We start from the raw sequence: 27,347 nt of genomic DNA on the forward strand, positions 1-27,347 counted from the left end.
AAGTCCAAGGACAGTGCTCAGACCCTGAGCTCAAGCCCACGACTGGCAAAAAAAAAAAAAAAATAGTAAGAGTTACAAAAAAAGGACTAATAAAAATTAGCTGGATGATAGTGACACACACCTATAATCCTAACCACTCAATTTACTTCAAACTGTTTGAAGCCAGCCTGGGCAGAAAAATCTGTGAAACTATTAGCTCCAATTAGTCACCAAAACACCAGAAGTGAAGCTGTGGCTCAAGTGGTAGAGTGCCTAGCAAACAAAGCTCAAGGATAGCAACCAGGTCCTGAGTTCAAGCCTCAGGACCAATACCAAAATTTAAAAATATTTATTCATAAAGCACAGAAGACATCTTGCTTAATTTGAGAAACTATGATGGGACTGAGAATTAGGCAAAACAAGAACACCTGTTAGCAAGAATTTTAAGTTAGCCAGATGCTGGTGGCTCACACCTATAATTGTGGTGCAAAGCCAGCATGGGCAAAAAGGTCAGTGAGACTCTTATTTCCAACTAGCCACCAGAAAAGCAGAAGTGGTGTTATGGCTCAAAGGTAGGACACTAGTCTTGACCAAGAGAGCACAAGGACAGTGTCTGGGTCCTGAGTTCAAGTTCTATGACTGACCCCCCCCCCAAAAAAAATTATACCAGTAATGGGGCAAGAAAAAGAAATTTAAAATATAAAAACTGGAATGGAAGAAATACAGCTATGTTACTTACAGATTATATGTTAATAAAGAATCTAAAACAATATTCAAATGAATTTATAGAATCAATAACCGAGTTTTCAACATACAAAAGTCAATTAGACTTCTGTAACAATAAGAAAGTAAAAAATTAATGTAATTTATAATGGCATTAAAACTGAAGACTTATTATCACCCCCCCATTTAAAAGTTTAGTGTTCTACTGACAATCTCCCCCCAAATAATATGCTGCTTTAATCATATACTGATACTTTAATAAATCTAAAACTCATTCTCTAATACTAATATAATCCAACCCACGGCTTCATGCATACCAGGCAAGCACTCTACCACTAGACTACACTTCTGGCCCTTATATGTACTTTTGCAACACTCTTATAACAAATCTTTGTGTTTTCATTCTTGAACATCTATAACTGACTGAGCAAGGGTGATTTAATTAATTTACTTTATTGTTATTATAAAAGGTGATCTACAGAGGAATTACAATTACAAGAGTCAGATAAAGAATACACTTCCTTTTGTGCAGTGTCTTCTGTTCCCTCAGTCTCTCCCAGTCCCTCCCTTCTGTCTCCACCTATGAGTAGAACAGCTCACTTTAACCAGTATCCAGTAAGTTCCACTGCTGTACTTTTTCACCTTTTTTTTTCAAGTTCTGTAACCTCCTCCCAACCCTTGTGAAGATATACTTGAATACAACATACATAAGGAAAAGAAGACAGAATCATCAAAAAATAAAAATATAAAAAATTAAGAGAGAAAAAGAGATTTCTTGTTTCCCTATCTTAGAGTTTATTTCCCTCTCTATATAACTTTATGTTAATATGAAAAGGCATGTAGGCATTGCATCTTTGTGTTTCTCAATTAATAGTATCCTCTTTTCTCATGCTGTAGATGAGTACTAGAATCCTGTACAATTTATCATATTCTACTGTATTTTAGATCTAATTTCTGCATATCAAAGAAACATGTGCTGTTTGTGGCCCAGACCGTGGCTTACTTCATTTAACATGATTTGTTCTAGTTTCATTCATCTCCCTGCAAATGACATTATTTTTTTCTAATAGCTATGTAAAATTGCATTGTGTACAGGTACCACATTTTGGATCCACTTATTATTGTGGGGCATCTGGGCTGTTCCCATATCTTGGCGATTGTGAATAGTGCAGCAATGAACATGGCTGTGCAGGCATCTTTATCATATCCTAGTTCATGATGTTCAGGATAGTGCCTAGGAGTAGTATGGCTGGGTTGTAGGGAAAGTCTATGTTTAGTTTTTTGAGGAATCTCCAGACTACTATGATTTGCATTTCCTTTATGGTCATGGATGATGAGCATTTCCTCATGTGTTCCTTTGCCATTATTGTCTGTTTTCTGAGAAGTCTCTCCTTTGCTCCCTTGCCCATTTAGTAACTGGTTTATTAGGTTTGGGAGGAGTTGGTTTCTTGAGCTCCTTGTGTATAGTGGTTATTAGGCCTTTGTCTGAAATATTACCGGTCAAGATCTTTCCCACTTTGTTGGCTGTCTTTCTAGTTTAGTAACGATGTCCTTAATTAGGAGAAACTATTTTAAAGTAGTCCCACTTGCCAAATCTCTCCCCTATTTGTTGTGCCTCTGGGTGTCTACCTATATCTAGAAGTCCTAATGTTTTTCCTACTCTTTCTTTCAGGAGTTTAAAAGTTTCTGGTCTGACATGAAAGTCTTATATCCACTTTGACTTGATAAGACTTGGTGAAAAACAGGAATCCACTGTTACTTTTCTGCATATGGTTGTCCAGTTTTCCTAACACTAGTCATTGAAGAGGATATTTTTTTCCCCCACTGAATGTTTTTGACTCCCTTATTAAGTATCAGATAACTGTAAGGTATTCATGGGTCATCTAATCTGTTCCATTAATCTTCAGGTCTTTTTTTTTTTTTTTGGCCAGTCCTAGACCTTGAACTCAGGGTTTGAGCACTGAGCTTGGGCTTTCTCAAGACTAGAGCTCCACCACTTGAAGCACAACAACACTTTTGGCTTTTTCTATGCATGTGATACTGAGGAACTGAACCTGGGCATTCATGCGTGCCAGGCAAGCACTCTACCACTAGGCCAAACTCCTGGCCCTTTAGGCCTACTTTTGTACCAGTATCAAGCCACTTTTGTTATTATAATTTTGTAGTAGAGTTTGGGGTCTGGTATTGGGATACAACTTGCATTGCTTTTTTTTGTCTAGAATTGCTTTGGCTAGTCTAGGTTTTTTGTTACTCCATAGAATTTTTTGATTATTTTGTCTACCTTGGTAAGAATGTCATTGCAACTTTGATGGGGATTGAACTTTGATTGCATTGAATTTCTATGTCATTTTTGGGAGCACACATATAGACACAGTAGTTTCTGTACAAATGCAACTGTTGTATTAATAGAGATTATACTTCATTTTGTAACTATTTACATGTACATATAAGTTCATTAAAACCTTATTTCTTCTTTATGTATGGTGAACTAAGCGTAAGTATGCATCTATGTATACATTTAATAGAACAGTATAATGAGTGTTAGGTTTGTAGTAAGGAAAAATAAAGTGTTTATAAAGTATTTAAAGTACTGTTGGTCTGGCATGTTCTACTTCTCTGATCTTATGTTCACTTGAAGCCATGACTCTAATACACTGGCTTTCTTGGTATGCTTTTACATACCAGGCATTCTTTTGCAGAAAAGCCTTTACACTTGTTGCTCACTCTGTCTGTACTCTGCTTCTTCAGATACCTGAAATATTTATTTTCTCTATTCCTTTGGGATTTTGTGTAGTGATGGCTTTTTATTAGTGAGGGCTTACCTATCTATGCTATTTAAAATAGTACCCTAATACATTCCCCTTCTACCTAATTTCTTTGCTTTCTATCTTTCTTGTTTTCTCTTTTGGTAGATCGTGGGGCTTTTCTGTGGTTAACTGGAGATTACAGTCTTTTGGACTTTAGTGCCTGGGCTGGCTTTGAACTGTGATCCTCAGATCTTAGCCTCCTGAGTCTAGGATTTCAGGCATGAATCACTGAGCTGAGCTCAACTTTTTTTTTTTTTTTTGGTCAGTTCTGGGGCTTGAACTCTGGGCCTAGGTGCTGGCCCTGAGCTCTTCAGCTCAAAGCTACACCCCTTGAGCCACAGCACCATTTCTGGTTTTCTAGTGATTGGGAGCCACTGTATCTAGCTGTAATTTCTCTCCTTCCTTACTTCCTTTTTTTTTTTCTTTCTTTCTTTTCTTTCACCAGTCCTGGGGCTTGAACTCAGGGCCTGAACACTGTCCTTGGGCTTTTTCCTCAAGGATAGAACTCTGCCACTTGAGCCACAGCACCATTTCCGGCTTTTTCTATGTATATGGGACCAAAGAATTGAACCCGGGTCTCTGTGCATGCTAGGAAAGCACTCTACCACTATGCCAAATTCCTGGCTCCCCAGCTCTAATTTCTTTTTGACACATCATATACTTTGTATATTTATTTCTTCACTAAGACATTTATTTATTCACTAAAACAGGGATTGTGTCTGTATTGTTTGTTATATCCTCAATGCCTAGAACATTGCCTGGCAGACTCAGTAAATATCTGCCAAATATGTCAGTGAACAGCTGTTCTCACAGAGAAGAAAATGGAACACATTCTTCAGATTTATATAATTAAACAATTATACAAACTTCATTTTAATAAAGTTTTTATAATAAACTCCAGACATAGGAGATTTGATAGCTATAGAACAAAATATTAATGTTTTTGACCTATATAATGCTAAAAGAAAAACACGAATGAAATAAGTTTGACTATATCATATAACCTAAATAGGACAAAAATGTATAGTTACAGGAAAGCAACAACAGAACTAATATAACCTAATTTCCAAAGTCTGAGTAAGCTGGGTACTGGTGGCTCACGTTTGTAATCCTAGCTACTCAAGAGGCAGAGATCTGTTTAAAGCCAGCCCAGGCAAAAGAGATCAAATGACTATGAGACTCATCTCTAAATAACCACCCAAAACTGGAAGTGGTGTTGTAGCTCAAATGGTAGAGCACTAGCTTTGAGCTGAAGAGCTCAAAGACAATAATACCAGGCTCAGAGTTCAAGTTGCATGACAGACCAAAAAAAAAAGAATAGAACTCTATCTGGCTGGAAATGTGGCTTAAGGTAGAGTCCTTGCCTAGCATGCATGAAGCCCTGGGTTCAATTCCTCAGAAAAAAATGGAAATGGGGCTGTGGACCAAGTGGTAGAGTTAGTCTTGAGCCAAAGAAGCTCAGGGACAATTTCCAGGCCCTGAGTTCAAGCTCTAGGACTGGCAAAATAAATAAATCTCAATCTAAAGCTACTTAGGTGCAACCTTTACTTCTTTTTTTTTTTTTTTGGTGGGTCATGGGGCTTGAACTCAACCTGGGTGCTATCCCTGAGCTCTTCAGTTCAAGGCTACAGACGTACCCTTGAGCCAAGCCCCACTTCCTATTTTCTAGAGGTTAATTGGAGATGAGAGTCTCAGGTCCTTTTGTGCCCAGGCTGGCTTTGAACCTTGATCCTCAGATCTCAGCCTCCTGAGTAGCTAGGATTACAGGTGTGAGCAACCACCGGTTTTATGCTTTTTAAAATAGTAGCAGTATTCAGTATTTATTACATGCAATGGTTACCCTATGAAGTTAGAGAAAGCTCCCTTTTACTTAATTCTATTTTGTTCTAAACATTTTAAAAGATTTGTATTTAAGAAAAGAGATTCCTAATCCCTTTGTCCTAACACTTAGTAAACATATCCTATTGGGGAAAAAATTTTTTAGGTTAATTGCAGCTAAGCATCTCATAGATTTTTTTCTGTCCAAGCTGGCTTTAAACTATGATCCTTACATCTCAGCCACCTAATAAGATCACAGGTGTGAGCCACACCAGCAAAATAAATAGTTAACTTTTTCCTTGTGTGTGTGTATGATTTTGATTCTTGATAATTCTGAATCTTTATATTACTTCAGGATTGATGTCATCTGTATTGATTCTCAAATATATTGTATAATTTCTTACTTAAATATCAAAAGAAAAAAATTGGGCCAGGAGCATGGCCTAGTACTTGCCTAATGTGTACAAAGACCCAGGTTCAATTCCTTGGTACCACATACATAGAAAAAGCGGGAAGTGGTGCTGTGGCTCAAGTGGCAGAGCTCTAGCCTTGAGAAAGCCCAAGGATTGCTCAGGCCCTGAGTTCAAGGCCTAGGATTGGCAAAAGAAAGAAAGAGAAAGAAAGAGAGAGGGAAGGAGGGAGGGAGGGAATCACTAATTGCCATATATATATATATATATATATATATCCATACATATAATCTATCTATCTATCTATCTATCTATCTATCTATCTATCTATCTATACACACATTTTTTTTTTGGTAGGTATTGGGGCTTTAAGTCTGGGCCTGAGCGCTGTCACTGAACCCCTTCAGCTAAAGGCTAGCACTCTACCACTTGAGCCACAGTACCACTTCTGGTTTTGTCTGGTTAACTGGAGATAAGAGTCTCATGGACTTCTTATTGCCTGGGCTGGCTTTGAATTGCGGTCCTCAGATCTCAGCCCACTGAGTAGCTTTGCAATATATTTTCAATCATTTAATTCTATCAAGGAAGCAGAATATGAAGCTCTTCATATTTTGGAGGACTCTCTTCAGTTATCCTAATTAATAGAAGTAACCATTTTTACCTTAACTGGGAAGCTACATTTTCCCGTGCGAACCCCTTCTTCATCTGTCTGCCACTGATGTGGACGACTGGCTTCTGGAACATAAACATCTTTCTTTCTTCTAAAACTTTGCCGTAGTTTGTTCATTTTAATTTTTATACTCTGCAAATACAGAAAAAGAAATACTGCTAAAGTTATCTTTTTATATATTTGAACTTTGATATAGTAAAAACATAAAAACTAATGTCTCAAATGAGAAGTATACCTTCTGAAAATGGAAGCCATAATATGTTACATACAGATTTAACAATTTCTGAAACCATTCTAAATACTTTATGTAATAATAGGAAAAAAAATTCTGAAACATTGTAATTTGGGGATCTTTTTGCTTACCATTAGAAAATACTGTGAAAAATAAGGACTGTCTTTATGTAAAAATGATATTTTATGCCAGGCACTCGTAGCTCAGGTTCAGGTTCAGGCTCACATCTATAATCTATCTACTTAGCCTGAGATCTGAGAACTGCAGCTTGAAGCCAACCTGGGTAGGAAAGTACCGAGACTCTTATCTCCAATTAATCACAGAAAAAGCTTGGAAGTGGTGCTGACTCTAGCACCACTTGAACAAAAAGAAGCTCAGGGGCAGCATCTAACTCTAGAGTTCAAGCTCTGGAGAGAAAGGACTGGGAGAAAAATTTTTAAAAAGATGTTTTATGAAGAAAAATTAAACATACTCAAGGAAGAAAAAGTTCTACTAGTACTAAAGTAATCTAAAGCAGTTATATTTCCTGTAAGCAGTATGACAGAATGTAGTTTTATACTAATTATAATAACTTAATGAGGAAATGGAGTTGAGAATCAAGTGGTAGAACTCTAGCCTTGAGCAATAAGGCTCAGAGGACAACGCATGGGCTCTGAGTTCAAGCCTTAGGACCAACCAACAATAACTAACAACAGCGATAATAACTTAAAGAAACTATAGCAAAGTTTTAAGTTTCATAGTTATCTCTTTTTAAAAAAACAGCTATGTATTTTGTTACTGTAAGCACTGTTAAAAATATACCCAACCTGGGTGACACTGGTGGGTTATGTCTATAATCCTAGCTATGATCTGAGGATCCTGGTTTGAAGCCAGCTCAGACAGGAAAGTTCATGAAACTCTTATCTCCAACTAATCAGAAAAAAAGCTGAACTGGAGCCATGGTGCACGTGGTAGAGCATCAGACAGGAGTGTAAAAGCCAAGCAAAGTCAAGGTTATAAGTTCAAGCCTCAGTACTAGCATACAAAAGACATCACAAAACTACAGAGAAATAAGACCTAACTGATAAGAGTCAATGAAACATTCAAGAAGCAATGAATATGGCTGGGAGTTTGGCCTAGTGGTTGAATGCTTGCCTAGCATGCACAAAGACCTGGGTTCGATTCCTTGGTACCACATACATAGAAAAAAGCCGGAAGTGGTGCTGAGGCTCAAGTGGTAGAGCTCTAGCCTTGAAAAAGTCCAAGGACAGTGCTCAGGCCCTGAGCTCAAGCCTAGGGCTGGCAAAACAAAAAAACTGTGAATTCCTGGGTCGGGAGTTTGACCTAGTGGTAGAGTGCTTGCCTAGCATGCACAAAGACCCGGGTTCAATTCCTCAATACCATGTACATAGAAAAGCCAGAAGTGGTGCTGTGGCTCAAGTGGTAGAGCTCTAGCCTTGAGGAAGGCCCAAGGACAGTGCTCAGGCCCTGAGTTCCAGCTTCAGGAGTGGCAAAAAAAATGTTACTTCCCACATAACATCAATGAAAGACTTGAGAAAGTCTGAATGATAAGAAAAAAATCATTGTTAAAAATGATTAGTACCGTAGCAGAACTATAACTAAATTAAGTAATTTACATAGACAAGCCAATCTTACCTACAACTTGGGCAAAAATATAGACAGATGAATCTAAGAATTATTGAATTTTCTAAAAATGAATTTAAGCATCATTAATTTCTAAACTACCTACATGAAGAGTATACCTTAACCTAAAAGGTTCCCAAAATAATTCCATAACATTCCCTGCAAATATAATCCTGCTACATTCTCAAACCACATTTTAAAAATATACATGAGGGTAGAGAATGTGGCTCAGTAATGGAGCACTTGCTTAGCATGTGTTAAGAGCTAAGCTCAAATCTCAGCATCACAAAGAACATAAATTCACAAACACAAGAAAATGAAAAGCACCTCTGTTCTTGCTTTAAACTGGCAGTCTCAGAAAAAAGCTTTGACAGTTCCTTTCTTCATTTTTCCTCTTAGCAAAGACAACTATGAATTTGGTCAAATCAGATCCCTGAAAATTATCCCTTCATTCACTTTCTCTGATCTATTAAACTACTGGTTTTAAGTCTTTATTAAGTTTCCTGAACTCATTCCTAGTATTTTTTTTTTTTTTTGGAAAGGTCTTAGCTTTGTCCAGGTTGGCTTTGAAGTCTCACTCTTTCCTCATACAGGTTCCTTAGTAGTGTGGATTAATAGGCATGTGCTACCTTGATCAACTCCTAGTAACACAACATGAACACATTTTTGTTTAAATTATTGCAAAGTCTATTACTTGGTGTTTTTACTTCCAATAGAGCTTCATTCCAATCTGTTTTCCTAACTACTGCCAGACAGCTCCTAGAACATAGATCTGATCACACAACTACTCTACAATCCTCAATGGCTGATGTCAGTGCCTAACACTGTACTCAGGAGTCTGAGATCTGAGGATCATGGTTCAAAGCCAGCTTGGGCAAGAAATTAACCACAAATTACCTAAAAAAAAAAAAAAATCTCAAATTAAGCACAAAAAGCCAGAAGTGGAGCTGTGGCTCAAGTAGCCTTGAGCACAAAGTCTCAAGAACAGAGCCCAAATCCAGAATTCAAGACCCAGAACAGGCAAAAAAAACAAAAACAAAAACAAAAACAAATCCTCAATTGCTTTACATCACCTTGAAAATAAAGGCAAAGCAGCTCACCAGAGCAAACACAGTCCTTTTCTTCTGCCTTCTCTCATCAGTCTCCATTTACATGCTGAACTCCAGCTACACTAAGCTACTACTTGCAGTCCTCCAACAAAGCATGCCTTCTTTCAGTGCCTTTGTATAAGCTTCTCCATCTGCCCTTCAGAAAGACCTTTCTCTGTTTGCCTTGAGTCAGCTCAAGTGTTAACTTCTTGAGAGAAGCTAGCATCTTGTCTGTGACAGGGGATCTTCCTTAACTGGCTGTGGTTAGGTCCTTTCACATGACTCCCATTAACTTTTTACTGATCTCTATTACTGCTCTCATCAATTACTAGAACAAAGACAAATTCTCTAATTTAAAAAATACCCTATAGTTCATATAGATAAGCTACAAGTGATACTCATTGTGTGGGAAAAAATATAGCAAAATTAAAAAGGTCAAGAATTAATGGCATGAAAAGTATAATGTGTAACAATGGAATCAGGTGTCGTATCTTGTGCCTGTAATCCCTGCATGCAGGAGGATAAATCAGTATGATCATAAATTGGAAGCTTGTCTCAAAAAAAGAAACAAAATTCTAGAAATTGCTGAACCTCATTCAATGTGGTATATATTAGTGAGTTTTATATTTCAAATTTGGACTAGTCGGTTAAAATAAACACTTTATTAAGAGGCATTGCTCATTAACTCTGTAATGACACAAGATTATATACATACATATATATATATGTATAAATAAAACCTTTTTTTTAGTCGGTTATGGGGCTTGAAGTCAGGAACTGGGCACTGTCCTTAGACTTTCTCAAGGCTAGAGCTCTACCACTTGAGCCACAGCACCACTTGCAGCTTTTCTATGTATGTGGTACCAAGGAATTGAACCCAGGTCTTTGTGCATGCTAGGCAAGCACTCTACCACCAGGCCAAACTCACACACACACACACACACACACACACACACACACACACACACACACACACAACATTATGTGTGTTATATATATATTTACCATGGTTCTTTACATTAGGATAGATTACTTGGAAAATGGTAAAAAGTCTAATCTTTTAGAAGTATGACTGACAGGTTACAGGTGTGGCTCAAATGGTAGAACATCAATCAAGCAAGCAGAAGACCCTGAGTTCAAATCCCAGTACCACTAACAAAGAAAGTACAGCTTAAGTATTCTGGGAGCTAAACATACATTCGAAACAAAACACTGGTCTAATAGAATTTCTCCTAATTTATATGTGAAAAATCATCCACCTGAGAATAAAAGGCATGTCAAAACTGGTAGAAGGCTGGGCTGGGTGGTTCATGCCTGTAATCCTAGCTACTCAGGAGGCTGAGATCTGAGGATCAAGGTTCAAAGCCAGCCCAGGCACAAAAGAAACTGAGACTCTTATCTCCAATTAACCTATAGAAAATGGGAAGGGGGCTTGACTCAAGGATAGGGCTGTAGTCTTGAGCTGAAGAGCTCAGGGACAGCACCCTGGCTGAGTTCAAGCCCTACAACCCCCCCTCCCCCTGCCAAAAAAAAAAAAATAAAACACAAAACCTAGTAGAAGTTACATGAGATAAGTTTCCCCTCAAAAGGATCACACTGCTGGACATTCAGTCCTCTGCTGGTGATGTTACTGAGAGATGATTGAATGTAACTTCATCAGTGAACTAGTCTATTGATGAGTTCATAATTGAATGGTTTATTAAGACACAGTCTTAAGGTAGAGGAAGTAGAATATCGAGAGTGTCCTTGAACTATTTCTTCTCTTGACTCTCCCCCTGTGAGGTGAGCAGCTTTGATCTGCCATGCCTTCCCAGTAATAATGTTCTGTATCACCACAGGTCAAGCAATGGGGCTAAGTGACTGTAGACTAAAACTTTTTTTTTTTTTTTGCCAGTCCTGGACTTCAGCTCAGGGTCTGAGCACTGTCCTTGGATTTTCTCAAGGCTAGAGCTCTACCACTTGAGCCTCAGCACCATTTTCGGCTTTTTTTCTATGTATGTGGTACCGAGGAATCGAACCCGGGTCTTCGTGCATGCTAACTAAGCAAGCACTTTAACCACTAGGCCAAACTCCCGGCCCCGACTAAAACTTTTGAAACCAAAGCTCAAATAAATTCTTCTTTTCCTAAGTTGATTATCTCAAATATTTTGTTGTAGCAACAAAATGCCAATGAACATAGTACTCTCCTCTTAAGGAATTTCTTTAAAAAAAAAAAAAGCCAGAAAGCAACTTGAATACTGGTTTAAATACAATCTTAATAAAAAATATGTTGGGTGCTAGTGGCTCACGCCCATAATCCTAGCTACTCAGAAGGTTGAGATTTGATCAAAGCCAGCTCAGGCAGGAAAGTCTGTAAGACCAATTGACCACTAGAAAACCAGAAGTAGCACTGTGGCTCAACATGCTTGCCTTGAGCAAAAGAACTCAGGACAGGACCCAAGCCCAAGTTCAAGTCCCATGACTGACATAAAAAGAAAAAACAGGTAGGCAAAACACACACATTTATAGAAGTGCAGAAACAATAAGCACAAAATGTTATTAGAAGTTAGAAAAAAGCAAATCAAAGTACCAGATATTATTCTATACTTATTAATCAAACTATAACATATAGAACAAAAAGTATTCTCATACATTCCAAGAAAAGCAAATTGGGACAATTCTTTTTGGAAATTAATTCAGCACCATCTACGAAATTTTAAGATATTTATACCCTTATAAATATTAATTTCATTTGCAGATACATACCCTATAGAAACTCTTTTTTTTTTTTTTTGCCAGTCCTGGGCTGGAGCTCAGGGCCTGAGCACTGTCCTTGGACTTTCTCAAGGCTAGAGCTCTACCACTTCCGGCTTTTTTCTATGTATGTGGTACTGAGGAACCGAACCCGGGTCTTCATGCATGCTAGGCAAGCACTTTAACCACTAGGCCAACCTCCCGGCCCCCTATAGAAACTCTTACACACATGCATAAGGAGTACACAATAATGCCTGTGTAGCATTATTTGTCTGTAAGAGTAAAATAACAACCAACTACAGAACTGAAATAGCCCTTGAAAGAAAAGGAAAATGCGGAATATTTACACATTAATTTACCACGTGTCACTGAAAATGAATGATCCAAAGCTATAGCCATCAACATGTGTGAAGTTCACAAATATTATGGTGGGGGCAGAACAATACAGAAATATATTATAGCATGGTTCTTTTCATGAACAATAATTACTGAAACTCAAAGAATATTGCCCGTGTAACAGGAATTCTTCTAAGCCCTTTGTGTACAACAATTCAAGTAATCCTCACAAGAGTTCTACCAGGTAGATTCTATTTTTAACCTTTATTTCACAGATGGGTGCAAAGAGAGGTGACAGTAAGTAACTTGCCAAAATCAGAGTAGAAGTAGCAAAATCTCCTGTTAAATCTGTGTTCCTAGACCTTGCATTACACTGTGCTTCACCTCAAAAATATACAACATGAAACAATATAATGTTTGAGGATAGATAATAGATCAATAAGACAGTAATACAGATACATATGTTTGTCTTTTTCTATAAATCAACTACTCATACTTTTACTAAGATGAGAAGTATGGCACTATGTCTTTTGTGGAATGGAGAATAAAGCACATAAACACATGAATACATGCAGTTATGAAACATTTAATGAAAAGAAGAAAAACAGTTATAAAGTTTAAGTCCTGTTTTTACTACAATGAAATTTACTTAATACAAAGTTAAAATCATCCAAAAGCTTCTGAAAGGCACTCAGAATAACAAGGACTTTTCTTCTTGTAGTGTTTCCCCCATAAAGCCTGATTGCTCTTTCTTAAACTCTATAGTCATAACTACACCCATGGAACTGGGAGGTTTGCCTAGTGGTAGAGTGCTCTCCTAGAATGTATGAAGCCCTGGGTTCAGTTCCTCAATACCATCCATATACACAGAAAACACCAGAAGTAGTGCTGTGGCTCAAGAGGTAGAGTGCTAGCCTTGAGAAAGCACAAAGACAATGGGCAGGCCCTGAGTTCAAGCCCAGGACTGGCAACAAAACAAAACACTATATCCCTAATTAGGGAGAGTAGGCTGGCCTGCTCTGGGTTCCTCTATGTTATATAGAACAGATTAGGGCTGTGCTTAACTCTGACTCATTCCATTTTATAATTGTAAAGTAACAGTTTTGACCTAAGTTACTCCATTTTGAGTATAAGTGCCAAAACATAATGACTTTACATCTCCCCCCTTTTTTTTAAAGGTCTAAGACTGGGACCTGAACTCAGTACCTGTGGTACTTGCACATAGGCTAGTGCTAATCCATGCCTCTAACCCCTGACTTTACATCTCATTTATACAAAAAACAACATGCTAATATACCATGAGACACAAACTAGTACTTTATTGTGCCAATGAGTAATTAACTATGCAAATAAATCATATCTGGATTTGAACACATAATCTTATTAAATACACCAAATGTAATCCCCTCTCACCTGGATCATATAAAAGGAGGGACACGAAACAGTGGTGTGGTAACACACACTGACCAGCTGGTGAAAGCATCATAGATGAGACACTGAATCCTGAATCTGTCCTAGACTTTAGCTCAGCACAATACCTTTGACCCCATCTACTCAGACCAGTAAGCTTGAAACTTCAGTCCTTGGAATCAGCAGGGCCTATACTAGCTTGGGTGAATTTAACCATCAGCAGTGACTCTCTTTGCGTCTGTATCAACTCTAGGCTTTAGTTTTGAGCAAGATTTCTTTGAACACTGAAAACTTTAACTCTTTCTCAGCTATATACATCAATGTGAAGTATCATATGTGAGCTCTGAGAGCTAATAACAACTGGAAGAACCTGCTTGCCAGAAGGTTTAGCCATCAAGCAAAATCAGTAATAATTGGTAAATTAATGTTAATGAAATTGATATATCTTCTGAATATACTATTAGCCAATAAATTCTGACAGTGTGGAAAGCCACAAATGGAAATTTCAACTTTATCATCTAAATTAAATTAAGCATACAACATGTGCTTTGAGGAAGGGAAGATTACTACAACTTTATTTTGCTTTGGGGGAAGCATATTTCCACAAAATGAAGGACAAGAGAAACATCTAGTTTATACAACAATTTTAAAACATCTGACAATACATGGAACTGACAAGAGCTTCTCTGTATCAACTGATCTATATAATAAAAAGTGGAAATTCAAAAAAAAAATTTTTTTGGCCAGTCCTGGGGCTTGAATTCAGAGCCTGAGCACTGTCCTTGGGCTTTCTCTAGGCTAGAGCTCTGCCACTTCAGCCACAGCACCACCGTCTCAAAAACAAAACAAAATAACTCTGAACCCTACAATACATATACATATAGATATATATGTACACACACACACACACACACACACACACACAAGGTTGGCTTTATTAGGATCATATTACTTCAAGAACTGGACCTTTGCTTGCAGTACAAAATAACTTTGTTCTTATATACCAAAAACTAATGTAGCAAAGAACATTTTGATGAGAAAGGGCAGAATTACTGAGATTTCTAGCCTACTTTCTACAGTGACTTTCTTTCTCTAAGCATCTGTCAAGTGTGGGATGAGAAAAAGGTGCTAGAATCTGGAGAGGCAGACTAAAATAAAAATATATTTTGTTCTAAGAATGAGATGTGGGAGAATGGAGGAGGGTGGAAGAAAAGAGGAGGGAAGGAGGAAACAGGAAAAGTAGAGAGGGGGAAGAGAGGAGAAAGGGAAGGGAGTATAGCCTCTACAAAATTTATAAAAATAGTAAGTTATTAAAAAAAAAAAAAAAAACAGCTCTGTTGCCAGAACTGGTAATTCATGCCTGTAACCCTAGCTATTCAGGAGGCTAAGATCCGATGATCAAGGTTCAAAGCCAGACCAGGCAGAAAAATCTCCATGAGACTCTTATCTCCAGGAAGCCAGTCAAAAACCAGAAGTGGGAGGGCTGGGAGTTTGGCCTGGTGGTAGAGTGCTTGACTAGCATGCACTCAGTACCAACTACATAGAAAAAAGCTGGAAATGGTGCTACAGTGGTAGAGCTCTATCCTGGAGAAAGCCCAAGGACAGCGCTCAGGCCCTGAGTTCAGGCACCAGGACTGGCAAAAAACAAAAACAAAAACAAAAACAAAAAAAACCCCATAAAAAACAGAAGTGGTACTGTGGCTCAAAGTAGTAGAGCGAAAGAGTTCAGGGACTGTACCCAGGCACCCAGTTCAAGTCAGACGACTGGCAAAAAAAAAAAAAAAAAAAAAAATCCCTAAAATCCTATCGTGTAGATAACAGCATTATCACCATTTTACACATAGGAAAACTAAGGTACAAAAAAATAAGTAACTTTCCCAATGTCACACAACAAGTGGAGAGGTTTAGAGATTCATGCCCAAGTTGTCTGTCCCCAAAGCCCAAACTCTTCACTATTACGTTATTCTGCTTTTCACAATATTTACAACATGAAAGTAATTATTGTTATAAAGGGCCCCAAATAGAACAAGAATTAAGTAATAGTTAAACAATAGTAATACCAATATAACTTATCATAGATTGATACTTCACAGCTATTTCAAAGTGTCATGGCCATAATTAATAATTTTGAAGTTGGACAGACCTGGCTCTCAATCTTGGCTGTGCCCTTTACAAGCTGTATGACTTTGAACAAGTTTCGAAACTTCACCAAGGCTCAGTTTCCTCATCTGTAAAATGAGAATAATAAATATCTCATAAAATGGTTGTTAGTAACATAATTATTGCTACATTACACTGATACAGTAACTCCAAACAAAACATAGGAATACAAAATGAAAAGAGACTAAGTTTTTGTCCAGAAAACAACTTTATTATGAGATCACTTCAAGTCACTGAGCAATTGAAAGATTCACATATTAATAAAGAATCACCACTTTCTCTATTACATAACATATACTTCACTTGCCAAAAGTCAAATACTTAAAAGTCAAATCACTGTAAAGTATCCCTCTCTCTATCCCTATCTATAGATCTAGATGTCCAGACTCCCAATGGGGAGCACTGAACTCAGCCTGATGACATACCAGACAAACACTCTATTGCTGAATGATATGCCCATATCTAATCACTGAGTCTTTGAAAAAAACACATATACAAACACAGAAAAAGAAACAAATGGATAAAGATTCTGCAATTTACTGAAAGCAACTCTCTCACAAATCCTGTTCAGCACACATCCTATTTAAGATTAGCAGTGGTCAAATAACCTAAAAAGAGAAGTGTTATGTCAAGAATTATCGTATTTTGGTACTAGTAAAAGGAATTTGCATTAAGAAGAAAAGCTGAAAAAAAGTACAAAAGAAAGTGGACCCAGTTTATGTACTGTTTTTTGGTTTGGATTTTTTTTTTTTTTTTTTTGGTTGCCAGTCCTGGGGCTTGAATTCAGGGCCTGAGCACTTACTTTCTTTGGTTTCTCAAGGCTGGAGCTATACCACTTGAGCCACAGAACCATTTCCAACTTTTTTTTCTATGTATATGGTACTGAGGAATTGAACCCGGGTCTTCATGCATGCTAGGCAAGTACTTTACCACTAGGCCATACTCTCAGCACCCCCCAGCTTATGTACTATAACGTCTCTATATATTATCTTTACAATGACAATAAAAAATATTTACAAAAATTGGAGCCAGTGTGGCATAAAGCCCTGGGTTTGATTCCTCAGTACCATATAAACAGAAAAAAGCCAGAATGGTGCCATGGTTCAAGTGGTAGGACTGCAAAAAAAAAAAAAGAAAAGAAAAAGGGGTGGGGGGACAAATTGCTACATGCCTTAAAAGAAAGTTGAGCCTGGTATGTGGGGCACAACTGTAATCCCAGCACTCGGGAAACAGACAGGAAGTATTATGAGTTGGTTGCTATCCTGTGTTACAGCGAAAGTTCCTATCTCAAACAAAACAATACAAAGCAAAAAAAAACGAAAAAGAAAAAGAAAAAAGAAAAAAAGGTAGAAAAGGAAGAAAGATTTCTTGGAGGATGTTATCATTTTAACAATCCTAACTTCTTTTGTCTATAATGAAATGAACATTACCTATTTATTATGGAGACAGAAAGAATAAAATGAAAATGTACTAAATAAATTTAGCAGAAAATTTCAATAGTGGTATGGTCAATTTCCATGTGCCTTCAAATACCACCTTAGAATTTTATACCAAGAAACTTGAGAGATTAAGATTTTTTTTGCCGCTGTATGGTTGGTGAAGATCTTCTCCCACTCCGTTGGCTTCCTAATTAATTTACTAGCTATGTCCTTTGCCATACAAAAGCTCTGCAGGTTAATGCAGTCCCACTTATCCAGCCTTTCTCTGATTTGTTGTGATTCTTGGTCCTTATTAAGAAAGTTTCAACCTGTGCCAAGGAGGCCTAGTGTATCTCCTATTCCTTCTTGTAAAGTTTTCAGTGTGTCAGCTTTTACCTCCAGGTCTTTGATCCATTTGGAGTTAATTCTAGTGCAAGGTAACAAAGAAGGATCCAACTTTAGTTTTCTGCAGGTGCTTACCTAGTTCTGCCAGAACAGCTTGTTGAAGAGGCTATCTTTCTTCCACTCTATTTTTTTGGCTCCCTTGATGGCCATAGGTCTGTGGTTTAATATCTGGGTCCTCAGTTCTATTTCATTGTTCTTCAGGCCTGTTCTTGTGCCAGTACCAAGCTGTTTTGATAATTATAGCTCTGTAATAGAATCTAAAGTTTGGTATTGAAATTCCTCCTGCGCTGTTCTTTCTGCTAAGTGTTTTTGCTATACGGGGTCTTTTATTATTCCATATGAAATTTTGGATTGCCTCTTCTATTTCTTTAAAGAATGACATTGGGATATTGATGGGTATTGCACTGAATTTGTAGATAGCCCTTGGCAAGATTGTCATTTTCACGATGTTGATTCTTCCAATCCAGGAGCATGGGAGGTTTTTCCATTTCCTTAGTTCTGCTTTAATTTCCTTTTTCAGGGTTTTAAAGTTTTCATCAAAAAGGTCCTTTACATTTTTAGTTAAGCTAATTCCTAGGTACTTTATTTTCTTTGAGGCTATTTCGAAAGGAATTACTTTCCTGATTGTTGCCTCGTTTCTCTCACAGTTGGCGCAGAGGAAGGCAGTTATTTTTGAGGGTTAATTTTATAGCCTGCTACCCTTCCAAAGTTTTCAATCAGCTCAAGGAGCTTGGGAGTAGAGTCTATAGGATTCTTTAAATACAGAACCATGTCGTCTGCAAAGAGGGATAGTTTTACTTCCTCTTTCCCTACTTGGATCTCCTTTATGCTTGCTTCTTGTCTTATTGCACTGGCTAGGAATTCTAATACTATGTTAAAGAGGAGTGGAGAGAGTGGGCATCCTTGTCTCGTTCCTGATTTTAGAGGGAATGGCTTTAGCTTTTCGCCATTAAGTATAATACACTAGCTGTGGGTTTGTCATACACAGCCTTTATTATATTATATTGTTGTAAGTCATCAACAGTACTGTTTAATAAAGAAGGACACATCCGTTCTCCATTATTATAGAGTAGCTTCAGGCAAGAAAAACAACAACAATGATTATAAACCAAATAAACAAAAAAAGCAATTCTTGTTTTCAGCAGCCAAAACAGCCGACAAAAAGGAAATGCAGAGATAAGTTTGACACTCTCCATTATGCTTTCCTCCTGAGACCACTAGCTGTAGACAGAGCTTCTGGCAATTGCATAGGGCTGCACAGACAGAAATTGGGAATTCATAGCTATCAAGACAGGTAGAATTTGATGGGTTAAAATTCCAGAAACACAAAAAATAATCACACAAAGGCCTCATATCTAAAATATATCAACTGCTCAAAAAATTGAATCACTCCAAAACTAATCTCCAAAGTAACAACCATCCCATTAAAAAATGGGCCAAAGACTTAAAGAGAGTCTTCTCTGAAGAAGAAACAAAAATGGCCTATAGACACATGAAGAAATGCTCAACATCTCTGGTCATAAAAGAAATGTAAATCAAAACAACGCTAAGAATCCACCTCACTCCAGTTAGAATGGCCAGGATCAGGAAAACGAATAATAACAGATGCTGGAAGGGATGTGGCCAGGAGGGATCACTACTACACTGTTGGTGGGAGTGCAAACTCGGTCAACCACTATGGAAAGCAGTATGGCAGTGCCTCAAAAGGCTAACCATAGAGCTCCCCGATGACCCAGCAATTCCACTACTTGGCATTTACCCATCCGTCCAGAAACTAGGGCATACTAAATCCACTAGCACAACAATGTTCATTGCAGCATTATTCACCATAGCAAAGATATGGAACCAACCTAGATGTCCCTCAGTTGATGAGGGACAACAAGATGTGGTATTTGTACACAATGGAATTCTATGCTGCTGTCAGAAAAAACTACATCGACCCATTTGTTAGGAAATGGAAAGACTTAGAAAAAATCATATTAAGTGAAGTAAGCCAGACTCAAAGGAACTTAGGCTCAATGGTTTCCCTCATTTGTCATAATCAGTAGAAACCTTGGGCTCTACTAGCAGAGATTTGCAATAGAGCAAAACCTTGATACATAAGGCCATATAGTATGAAGCTAATTGAAAGGACCTCCAGGATATTGAAACAAAAGCCATATAATGAATGACTGTTGTCCTTAATGTACTATGTTATCTCTCATGTCTTTTGCTGTCCCTTGGTTATATCATATTGTTACAGTATCTCACTTTGTTATCTGATATATTGGATATATTTGTATTTGGTTATTTGAAATTGGATAGGGAAGGGGGGAAAACCAAGATTGGGAGGTGGGGGGAAGGGTAATGGGGACCAAGATATGTGAAAGGGTATCAATGTATGTGAAGTAATGCACCTTCTATCTGGTAAATATCATGTAACCCTTTTATTAATTACAATAAAAATATTAAAAAAAGATTTTTTTTAAAAAGCTTAGATTATAAAATTGCTGTGATATTATAAGAAAATAAATAAAGAGTAATCACAACAAAGTAAATCTCTAGACATTCTATACTGCTTTTTTCCTCAGGTTATTTAATAAATCCTAACCTGTATGGGGGCAAGAGGCAAAGAATTTAGTAAACTGCCTATTTGGAAGCAAAAAAAGTTTAGAACTTTTTGGTTGTCTCATGGTACATTAAATTAAGAGATCAAGGTCTGCAAAGGAGAAGTATTGGCAAAATGCCCACCATTCTGTTGGATATCTCTAAAAGGACAACACTCTTTTAAGAAAGTGGAAACTGGATTTAAATCAGCCCTTGAGAGGCCTAAAACAAAGCTTCAAGTCATTTCAAGCCTGTAAAGGATCAAGGTCATCTGTTTCTACTTTTAACTAGCAACAGAAGAAAATTCAATTTTTTCATCTATCATTCTATCATTTCTTGGATACAAGGCCTGGCATCCACTTAAAAATATTACCAGGAAAGCTGGGAGGAAGAACCAAATGACTAAAAGCCAAGAGAAAAAAAATAGAAGAAACGGACTAAAGGAGGATCTAGATACAGTAATTATCAAGAAGATATTTTAAAATAACAATGATTAATGTGTTCAATTAAATAGGTGACAAGAAGAGAATTTTGCCAGAGAACTGGACTCTATTAAAACTAACAACTAAAGAAAAAAAGAATTACATTGGAATTCTAAAACTAAAAATTACCTATCCTATAATTACCAATATAACAGATGTCTCTAACAGTACATTGGACAATACTAGGAAATAGGTCAGTAGGAAACATTCAGATAAAACAGAGGAACAAAAGAGATAAAAAGGGGCCAGGAGCATGGCCTAGTGGTAGCATGCTTGCCTAGCATGCACTAAGCCCTGGGTTCAATTCCCCGGAACCATATATACAGAAAAAGCCAGAAATGGCCCTGTGGCTCAAGTGGCAGTATACTAGCCTTGGGCAAAAAGTGTTCAAGGATAGTGCCCAGGCCCTGAGTTCAAGCCCCAGAACTTTCTGTTTTTCTAGTGATTAACTGGAGATAAGAGTTTCTTAGACTTCAGTGCCCTGGCTGGCTTTGAACTGTGATCCTCAGATCTCAGCCTCCTGAGTAGCTAGGATTACAGGCATGAGCCATGGCGCCCAGATAACCTGGGTAAAATTTAACAATCATGATTTTTTAAAAATTGACAATAATAAACACAAAGCAAAGAAGACAAAAGGGGAATAATAGTTGGGATGGAAGAGCTATAAGGTCCAGAAAATAACCGTGGACTGTATTTTAAGTGTAACAGAATGAAGTAGCCTTTAGAACAATCCTATTCAACAGAACTTTCCGCAACAATGAACATGTAAATTTGTGTTGTTCAATATGAGAGCCATCAGCTAGTGAATACTTGAAATGTGGCTGGTTTGACTGAGGTATTAGCATTTAATTTTATGCAGTTTTAATTAATGTAAACCAGCATATAGCTAGTGGCTATATGGAACTGCTAGTGGAACTGCTGTAAACCTTAGATGCTAGTGATGTTGAGAGTAATGAAAATTGTGAATTATCAGTGAGTCTGATAAAGTTAAAGCCTAAAGTATTTTAATCATTCTTGTTTTAATTATCTATAAATTCTGAAGTACAATATACTGATGACATAGTAAAATAAAAAGTTTTTTTTTAAGTAACTACCCTGTAATAAGTGTTTGTAAAATGCTGCCTGACAACCTTAACTAGTGGGCTTTTCTAATTTAGAAATATAACGCAAGGCCTAGAATTTATGGGGATTTTTTCTTTAGTTTATAATGCTTTAAGAACGGCTGTACTTTAGAGGTTTCCTCTTGCAACTTTTCATCAAATGGATTGCAGGTAATAAATATTCATTTGTTGTATTACTTAATTCCTTGCCAGTGGTTCAGTATCCATTCTCATCTTCTTTTCTACTCCTACCCCATTTACCACCAGAAGTTGATCCAATGCTGCTACAATTCCAGATTTTTTTTTTCACTCATCAGCATTAAGTAGGTCAGTTTTCTGCTCTAGTGGGTGTTCTGGCAATAGACTCTCTTACTGGAATATACCAGGCTACTGCCTGGTAAGCACATACCACAAAGAAAAAAGATTTTGAATAACTTTCTTAAGCTGCCTGATCTCCAAGAGAAAATCCTTCAGACTTAACTGAATACTACCAGCAAATTCTGGCAGAAAAACAACACAATAGAAAAAAAGATTCTGATTCAAATTTTGCTCTGAGTAGTGAGGTATAAAGACATTTAAAGACTTCAGTAACTAATACAAAGATTTTGCTGAGAATGTATAAGTACTCAGTCTAATTCTAGTCAGTGAGACTGTAAGAAGTTAAAGGAAAGATAAAATAATCTACATATGGTATTATGCTAAGGATCCTAATAGGCAAAATTTTACCACTAAAACTAAAATTTAGGAAAACCTCTTATAAAACATAACTTCCTTGTGATAAAATACTTTATTTATATTTACTTATTGTGATGGTAGTAGGGCTCTAGTTCAGGCCCTTGTTCTCTCCCTTAGCTTTTTTCATTCAAGGCTGGTGCTATACAACTTGAGTCACAGCTCCACTTCTGGCTTTTTGCTGGTTAATTGGAGATAAGAGGCTCATAGACTTCTTGCCTGGGTGGATCTTGAACCACCACTATTCTCAGATATTAGCCTCTTGATATGTAGTTCATAAAAAATAATTTATGAGCTACTCAGGAGGCTGAGATCTTTTGTGCCCAGGCACAAAAGGACCTGAGATTCTTATTCCCAGTTAACCTCTAGAAAATAGGAAGTGGGGCTTGGTTCAAGGGTAGGGAGGTAGTCTTGAGCTGAAGAGCTCAGGGACAGTACCCAGGACCAGGGGTAGGGTGGTAGCCTTGAGCTGCAGAGCCCAGGGACAGCACCCAGGCCAAGTTCAAGCCCACCAAAAAAAATGACAGTACTCATATTACTATAAAACATATTGACATCTACTATACTATTTTGCATACTATTTTGTTATAAGAAAATCTGTATAAATTTTCAGATATACTACAAATTCCAGAAAAAGCTAGAAGTTTCCTCACATTTATCTTTACTTAAGAATGAAAATAAGGGCCGAAAGTTTGGCCTAGCAGTAGAGTGCTTGCCTAGCATGCATGAAGACCCAGGTTCAATTCCTCCGTACCACATACATAGAAAAAAGCCAGAAGTGGTGCTGAGGCTCAAGTGGTAGAGCTCTAGCCTTAAGGAAAGTCCAAGGACAGTGATCAGGCCCTGAGTTCGAGCCCCAGGACTGGCAAAAAAAAAAATTACCCCCCCAACACACGAATGAAAATAGGGCCAAGTGTGGTGACCCATGCCTGTCATCCTAGCTACTCAGGAGGCTGAGATCTGGGGATGGAGGTTCAAAGTACCTGAGACTATTATCTCCACTTAACCCCAGATAACTGAAGTGGCGCTGTGGCTCAAGGGGTAGGGTGATAGCCTTAAGCTGAAGAGCTCAAGTCCCACGACCGACCAAAAAAAAAAAAAAAAGATAAGGGCATGGTAGGGCACACCTATAACCACAGCATTAGGAAGCTGAAGCAAAAGAATAATAAGTTCAAGACCAGTCTGAGCTATATACTGAGATCTTGCCTTCTTTAAAGGAAGAAAGGAAAAAGGGAGGGAAGGAATAAGGAAGCTAATATTGCACTGCTACATTTTTCATTTCCTTAAAATAGTTTATTCCCAGCCAAGCAATGACTCTGTTCTCCACTGTTGGAACCAAAAAGTAAGGAAAAAAAAACTCATACAAAAAAAAAACTGAAAAGAGTAAAAATATCTTACATCTGAATGCCAAAACACAGAATAACTATGCACAGGGAAAAGTTGCCATTGTCTTTACCAACTACGAAGTTCCAGTTCCTTTTGTATTGTTTTTGAATTTGAGTAGACTTATTCTTTGACAAAATGTCAATGAGTTAGCTGAAAATAGTAAGAAACTTAGATTGAAAGAGATAATTTTCAAGAAGAAAACCACCAAGAGATATGTTTTTTCAATTTACATTTTAAATACAATATAACAATCTAGCTATTTTGCCTCATGCCTTTTATCTATGATTAGTTCAATCCTAATTTATTCCTCTGAATTTAGCTTTAATCTGAAAATTTAGTTTTAATCGGGACACCTTTGTGTCTTGATCATTCTGGAACTAACAATAGCCCATTAGGAGAATAGGTTTAAATTTACACACAGGGAGGATGGAGGCTCCAAAATCAACTCTATTCCTCCTACCAACAATCAACTTAAAAGGGCCCTCTGTCATAGAAGTGAGAAAAAAAAAAAAGCTTTCTTAAAGACAACAATCTACTAGATTAAAATTTCTATTCTCTATTCTCCAATAGTTCTACTTGTTCACTGTTCTTCAAGCTCTCCATTCTTATTCTATCACTTTTTCTTTTAATACTAGTATTCTCCTACCTATCTCTCAGAATACATCCTTCTTCTAATTCTTAAAATTCTTTTAAAATCCTCCTTAATCTTCTTAATTAGCTTGTTTCAGAAGGAAGTGGAATTCAAAGGCATTTTTGTTGTACCTTAGCTGCAAAGGAGGTAAGAGTCTAGAGTCTAAAAATAATTATCAAGTGGACGACTTCCTTGAGCAACAACTTAAGCCCCCAAATATTAACATACTTCAAAAGACATACCCTGAAACATTAAGACTCCTGTCTTCCCAATTTTTTCACATTGTTCATTTTCTTAGGTATGATCATACTATATTGGTTACATAGAAATCCAATTTGGGTTTATGATATAAATTTTATTCATTTATTTATTTACTTATTTGCCAGTCCTGGGCTTTAGCTTAGAGTCTGAGCACTGTCCTGAGGCTTTCTCAAGGCTGGAGCCCTCCCATTTGAGCCACAACACGACTTTCGGCTTTTTTTTTCTGTGTGTATGGTACAGAGGAATGGAACCTGGGTCCTCATGCAAGCTAGGCAAGCACTCATCACTAGGCCAAACTCCAAGCCCCTAAATTTTATTTTTATTTTTATTTTTTGTTGTTAAGTCATGGAGCTAGAACTCTGGGCCTGGGCACTGTCCCTGAGTTCTTCCGTTCAAGGCTACCACTCGATCCCTTGAGCCACAGCACCACTTACGAAATAAATTTTATTAAAGTATGATTTTTTTTCCTTCGATGATGCATGTTATAGTATGTAGGGGTGAATTAGAATATCTTTATTATTTTTAAGTAGTCTATATAAAAGAGTACACATTCATATTGGAATATATAACCAATATGGGAAAATATAAAAATTATCAAAATTATAAATATGTAATATATAAAAAATTATCAGTGAGGAATATACAGATGTTCAATGTAGAGTTATATCAAGTATTCCTATATATTTGAAGGATTTCATATCGAAAAATAGTGTTAATTTCCTGGTTTGCTATATAAAATGCAACCATTGTGCAGAGCCAGGTAAAGGGCACAAAAGACTTTCTTTGTCCTCTTGTTACAACTTCCTATATATCTACAATCGTTTCAAAATAAAAAGTTAAAGCAAAAATTTTGAAAAGAATTTTAGTTTAGTAAGCTAGAGTAAATGCACAATCTCTTTATCTTCCACTTAACGAGTATAGAAACTAAACTATAAATCTGGGTCGGAATGCATGAACAGCTATTTGAAGACTCTGAAAAGCAAACATCACAGATGGAGTGAAGAATTGCAGTTATCAGGGTATCAGCTGTGAGCTTACCATTTTTCCCCTGTAACACCCTCCAGCCTGAACATGCATTTCAAAACCAATAAGTGAATACTATGGTGCAGGCAGAAAAAAAAACAGGAGAAACCTTCCAGTTGACAAAAAATAGAACTCCTAAAAGCTCAGAGAAAAATTAGTTGGATACTTTTTTTGCAAGGGGAGGGGAATTTTTTCTTTAACTTTTCTTTCTCTTAACATTCTCTCAACCCATTCCACAAAGCAGGAGCAACAAGAGCTTGGAGATATCCTCCAGGAGCAAAAATTCTGAGGGAGAGCCTTCCTCTCTAAGGAATGAAATCCTTCCTGCCTCCAAGGTGACAGAATTTTCTGCTGCCGCCTGAAGTAGGCAGAACATACAGTCCTTCTGGCTCAGCAGCCAGGAGACACCGCTTGCAGCCCTGCAGGCCACCCCTGCTTAGTGCTGTAGCTCAGAATTAGGCAATGCTTGTCAGTAGCTACACTGCCAGCAATGCTAAACCTGCACTGATGAGCCTCCTTGAGTTCTTGTCTCAGGAATTTGATGATGTCTGCAAACTAGTATGAAGAACTCTATTCAAAAGAGAAGTGTCTAGTTCAAAGGCCAGTGCTGAGCAGCTACTGTCAGTCTATTGTGTGTTGTCAGTTGTCCAACCTCCTCTTCAAATGGCTATCAGCCTCTGTGCATCTCTGTCCTGGTGGCTTTGAGTCTAGGGGTTTATACACTGGGCTGTGCTCTGAATGGTTGCTGCTATTTTAATTAGGTTGGGGTTTTTTTGGGGGGGGATAACTCTTTATTGATGGGATCCCTTCTGAAAATCTTCTCCCTAGGGGCTAAGTAAGGTTATTAGAACTAGAGGGGGTAGGGAGAGGCATACTCTGAAACAATGTCTCTCTTGCATCAAGACTCATTCTGCTAGGTAAAGAAGCTGTCCAGGGTCCTTGGGTGCTAACTAATTTACTCTTTCAAAAGTAAGCAGTCCAAATCCAATTGTTTTGTTTTTTTCTTCTCTTACTATAGAAAACTGACTACATAAAGTTGTTGTGAAACTACTGGACTCAACTTGTACAAATTAGCACACTGAAACCTAAGGTAATAGATCTCCACCCACATTCCAAACTGACTACTGAATAGAACACATACAAAATACTTTTTTTAAAAAATCACAATTTTGCCAGACACTGGTGGCTTATGCCTGCAATCTTAGCTACTCAGGAGGCTGAGATCCAAGGACTGTAGTTCAAAGCCAGCATGGGCACTAAAGTCCTTGAGACTCTTGTCTCCAATTAACCAGCAGAAAACTGGGAATGGTTCTGTGGCTCAAGTGGCAGAGCAC

At 37.5% G+C, this 27,347-nt stretch overlaps 1 protein-coding gene across 7 annotated transcripts in view; it reads right to left on the reverse strand.

Moving 5' to 3' along the window:
* The window catches only part of Numb (NUMB endocytic adaptor protein), a 97,059-nt gene that overhangs the window by 43,199 nt on the left and 26,513 nt on the right, over positions 1 to 27,347 (reverse strand). For all 7 annotated transcript variants that reach the window (XM_090344425.1, XM_090344428.1, XM_090344430.1 and 4 more), the window contains 2 exons: positions 15,973 to 16,057; positions 6,399 to 6,539 (listed from right to left, as the gene is read on the reverse strand). In XM_090344425.1, the coding sequence (XP_090200551.1) occupies positions 6,399 to 6,524 (126 nt within the window). In that variant the 5' untranslated portion in view covers positions 6,525 to 6,539; positions 15,973 to 16,057. The remainder of the gene's footprint in view (positions 1 to 6,398; positions 6,540 to 15,972; positions 16,058 to 27,347) is intronic.

This window comes from Megascapheus bottae, chromosome 14, assembly GCF_031878675.1.
Source record: "Megascapheus bottae isolate mThoBot1 chromosome 14, mThoBot2.hap1, whole genome shotgun sequence".
Lineage (NCBI taxonomy): Eukaryota > Metazoa > Chordata > Mammalia > Rodentia > Geomyidae > Megascapheus > Megascapheus bottae.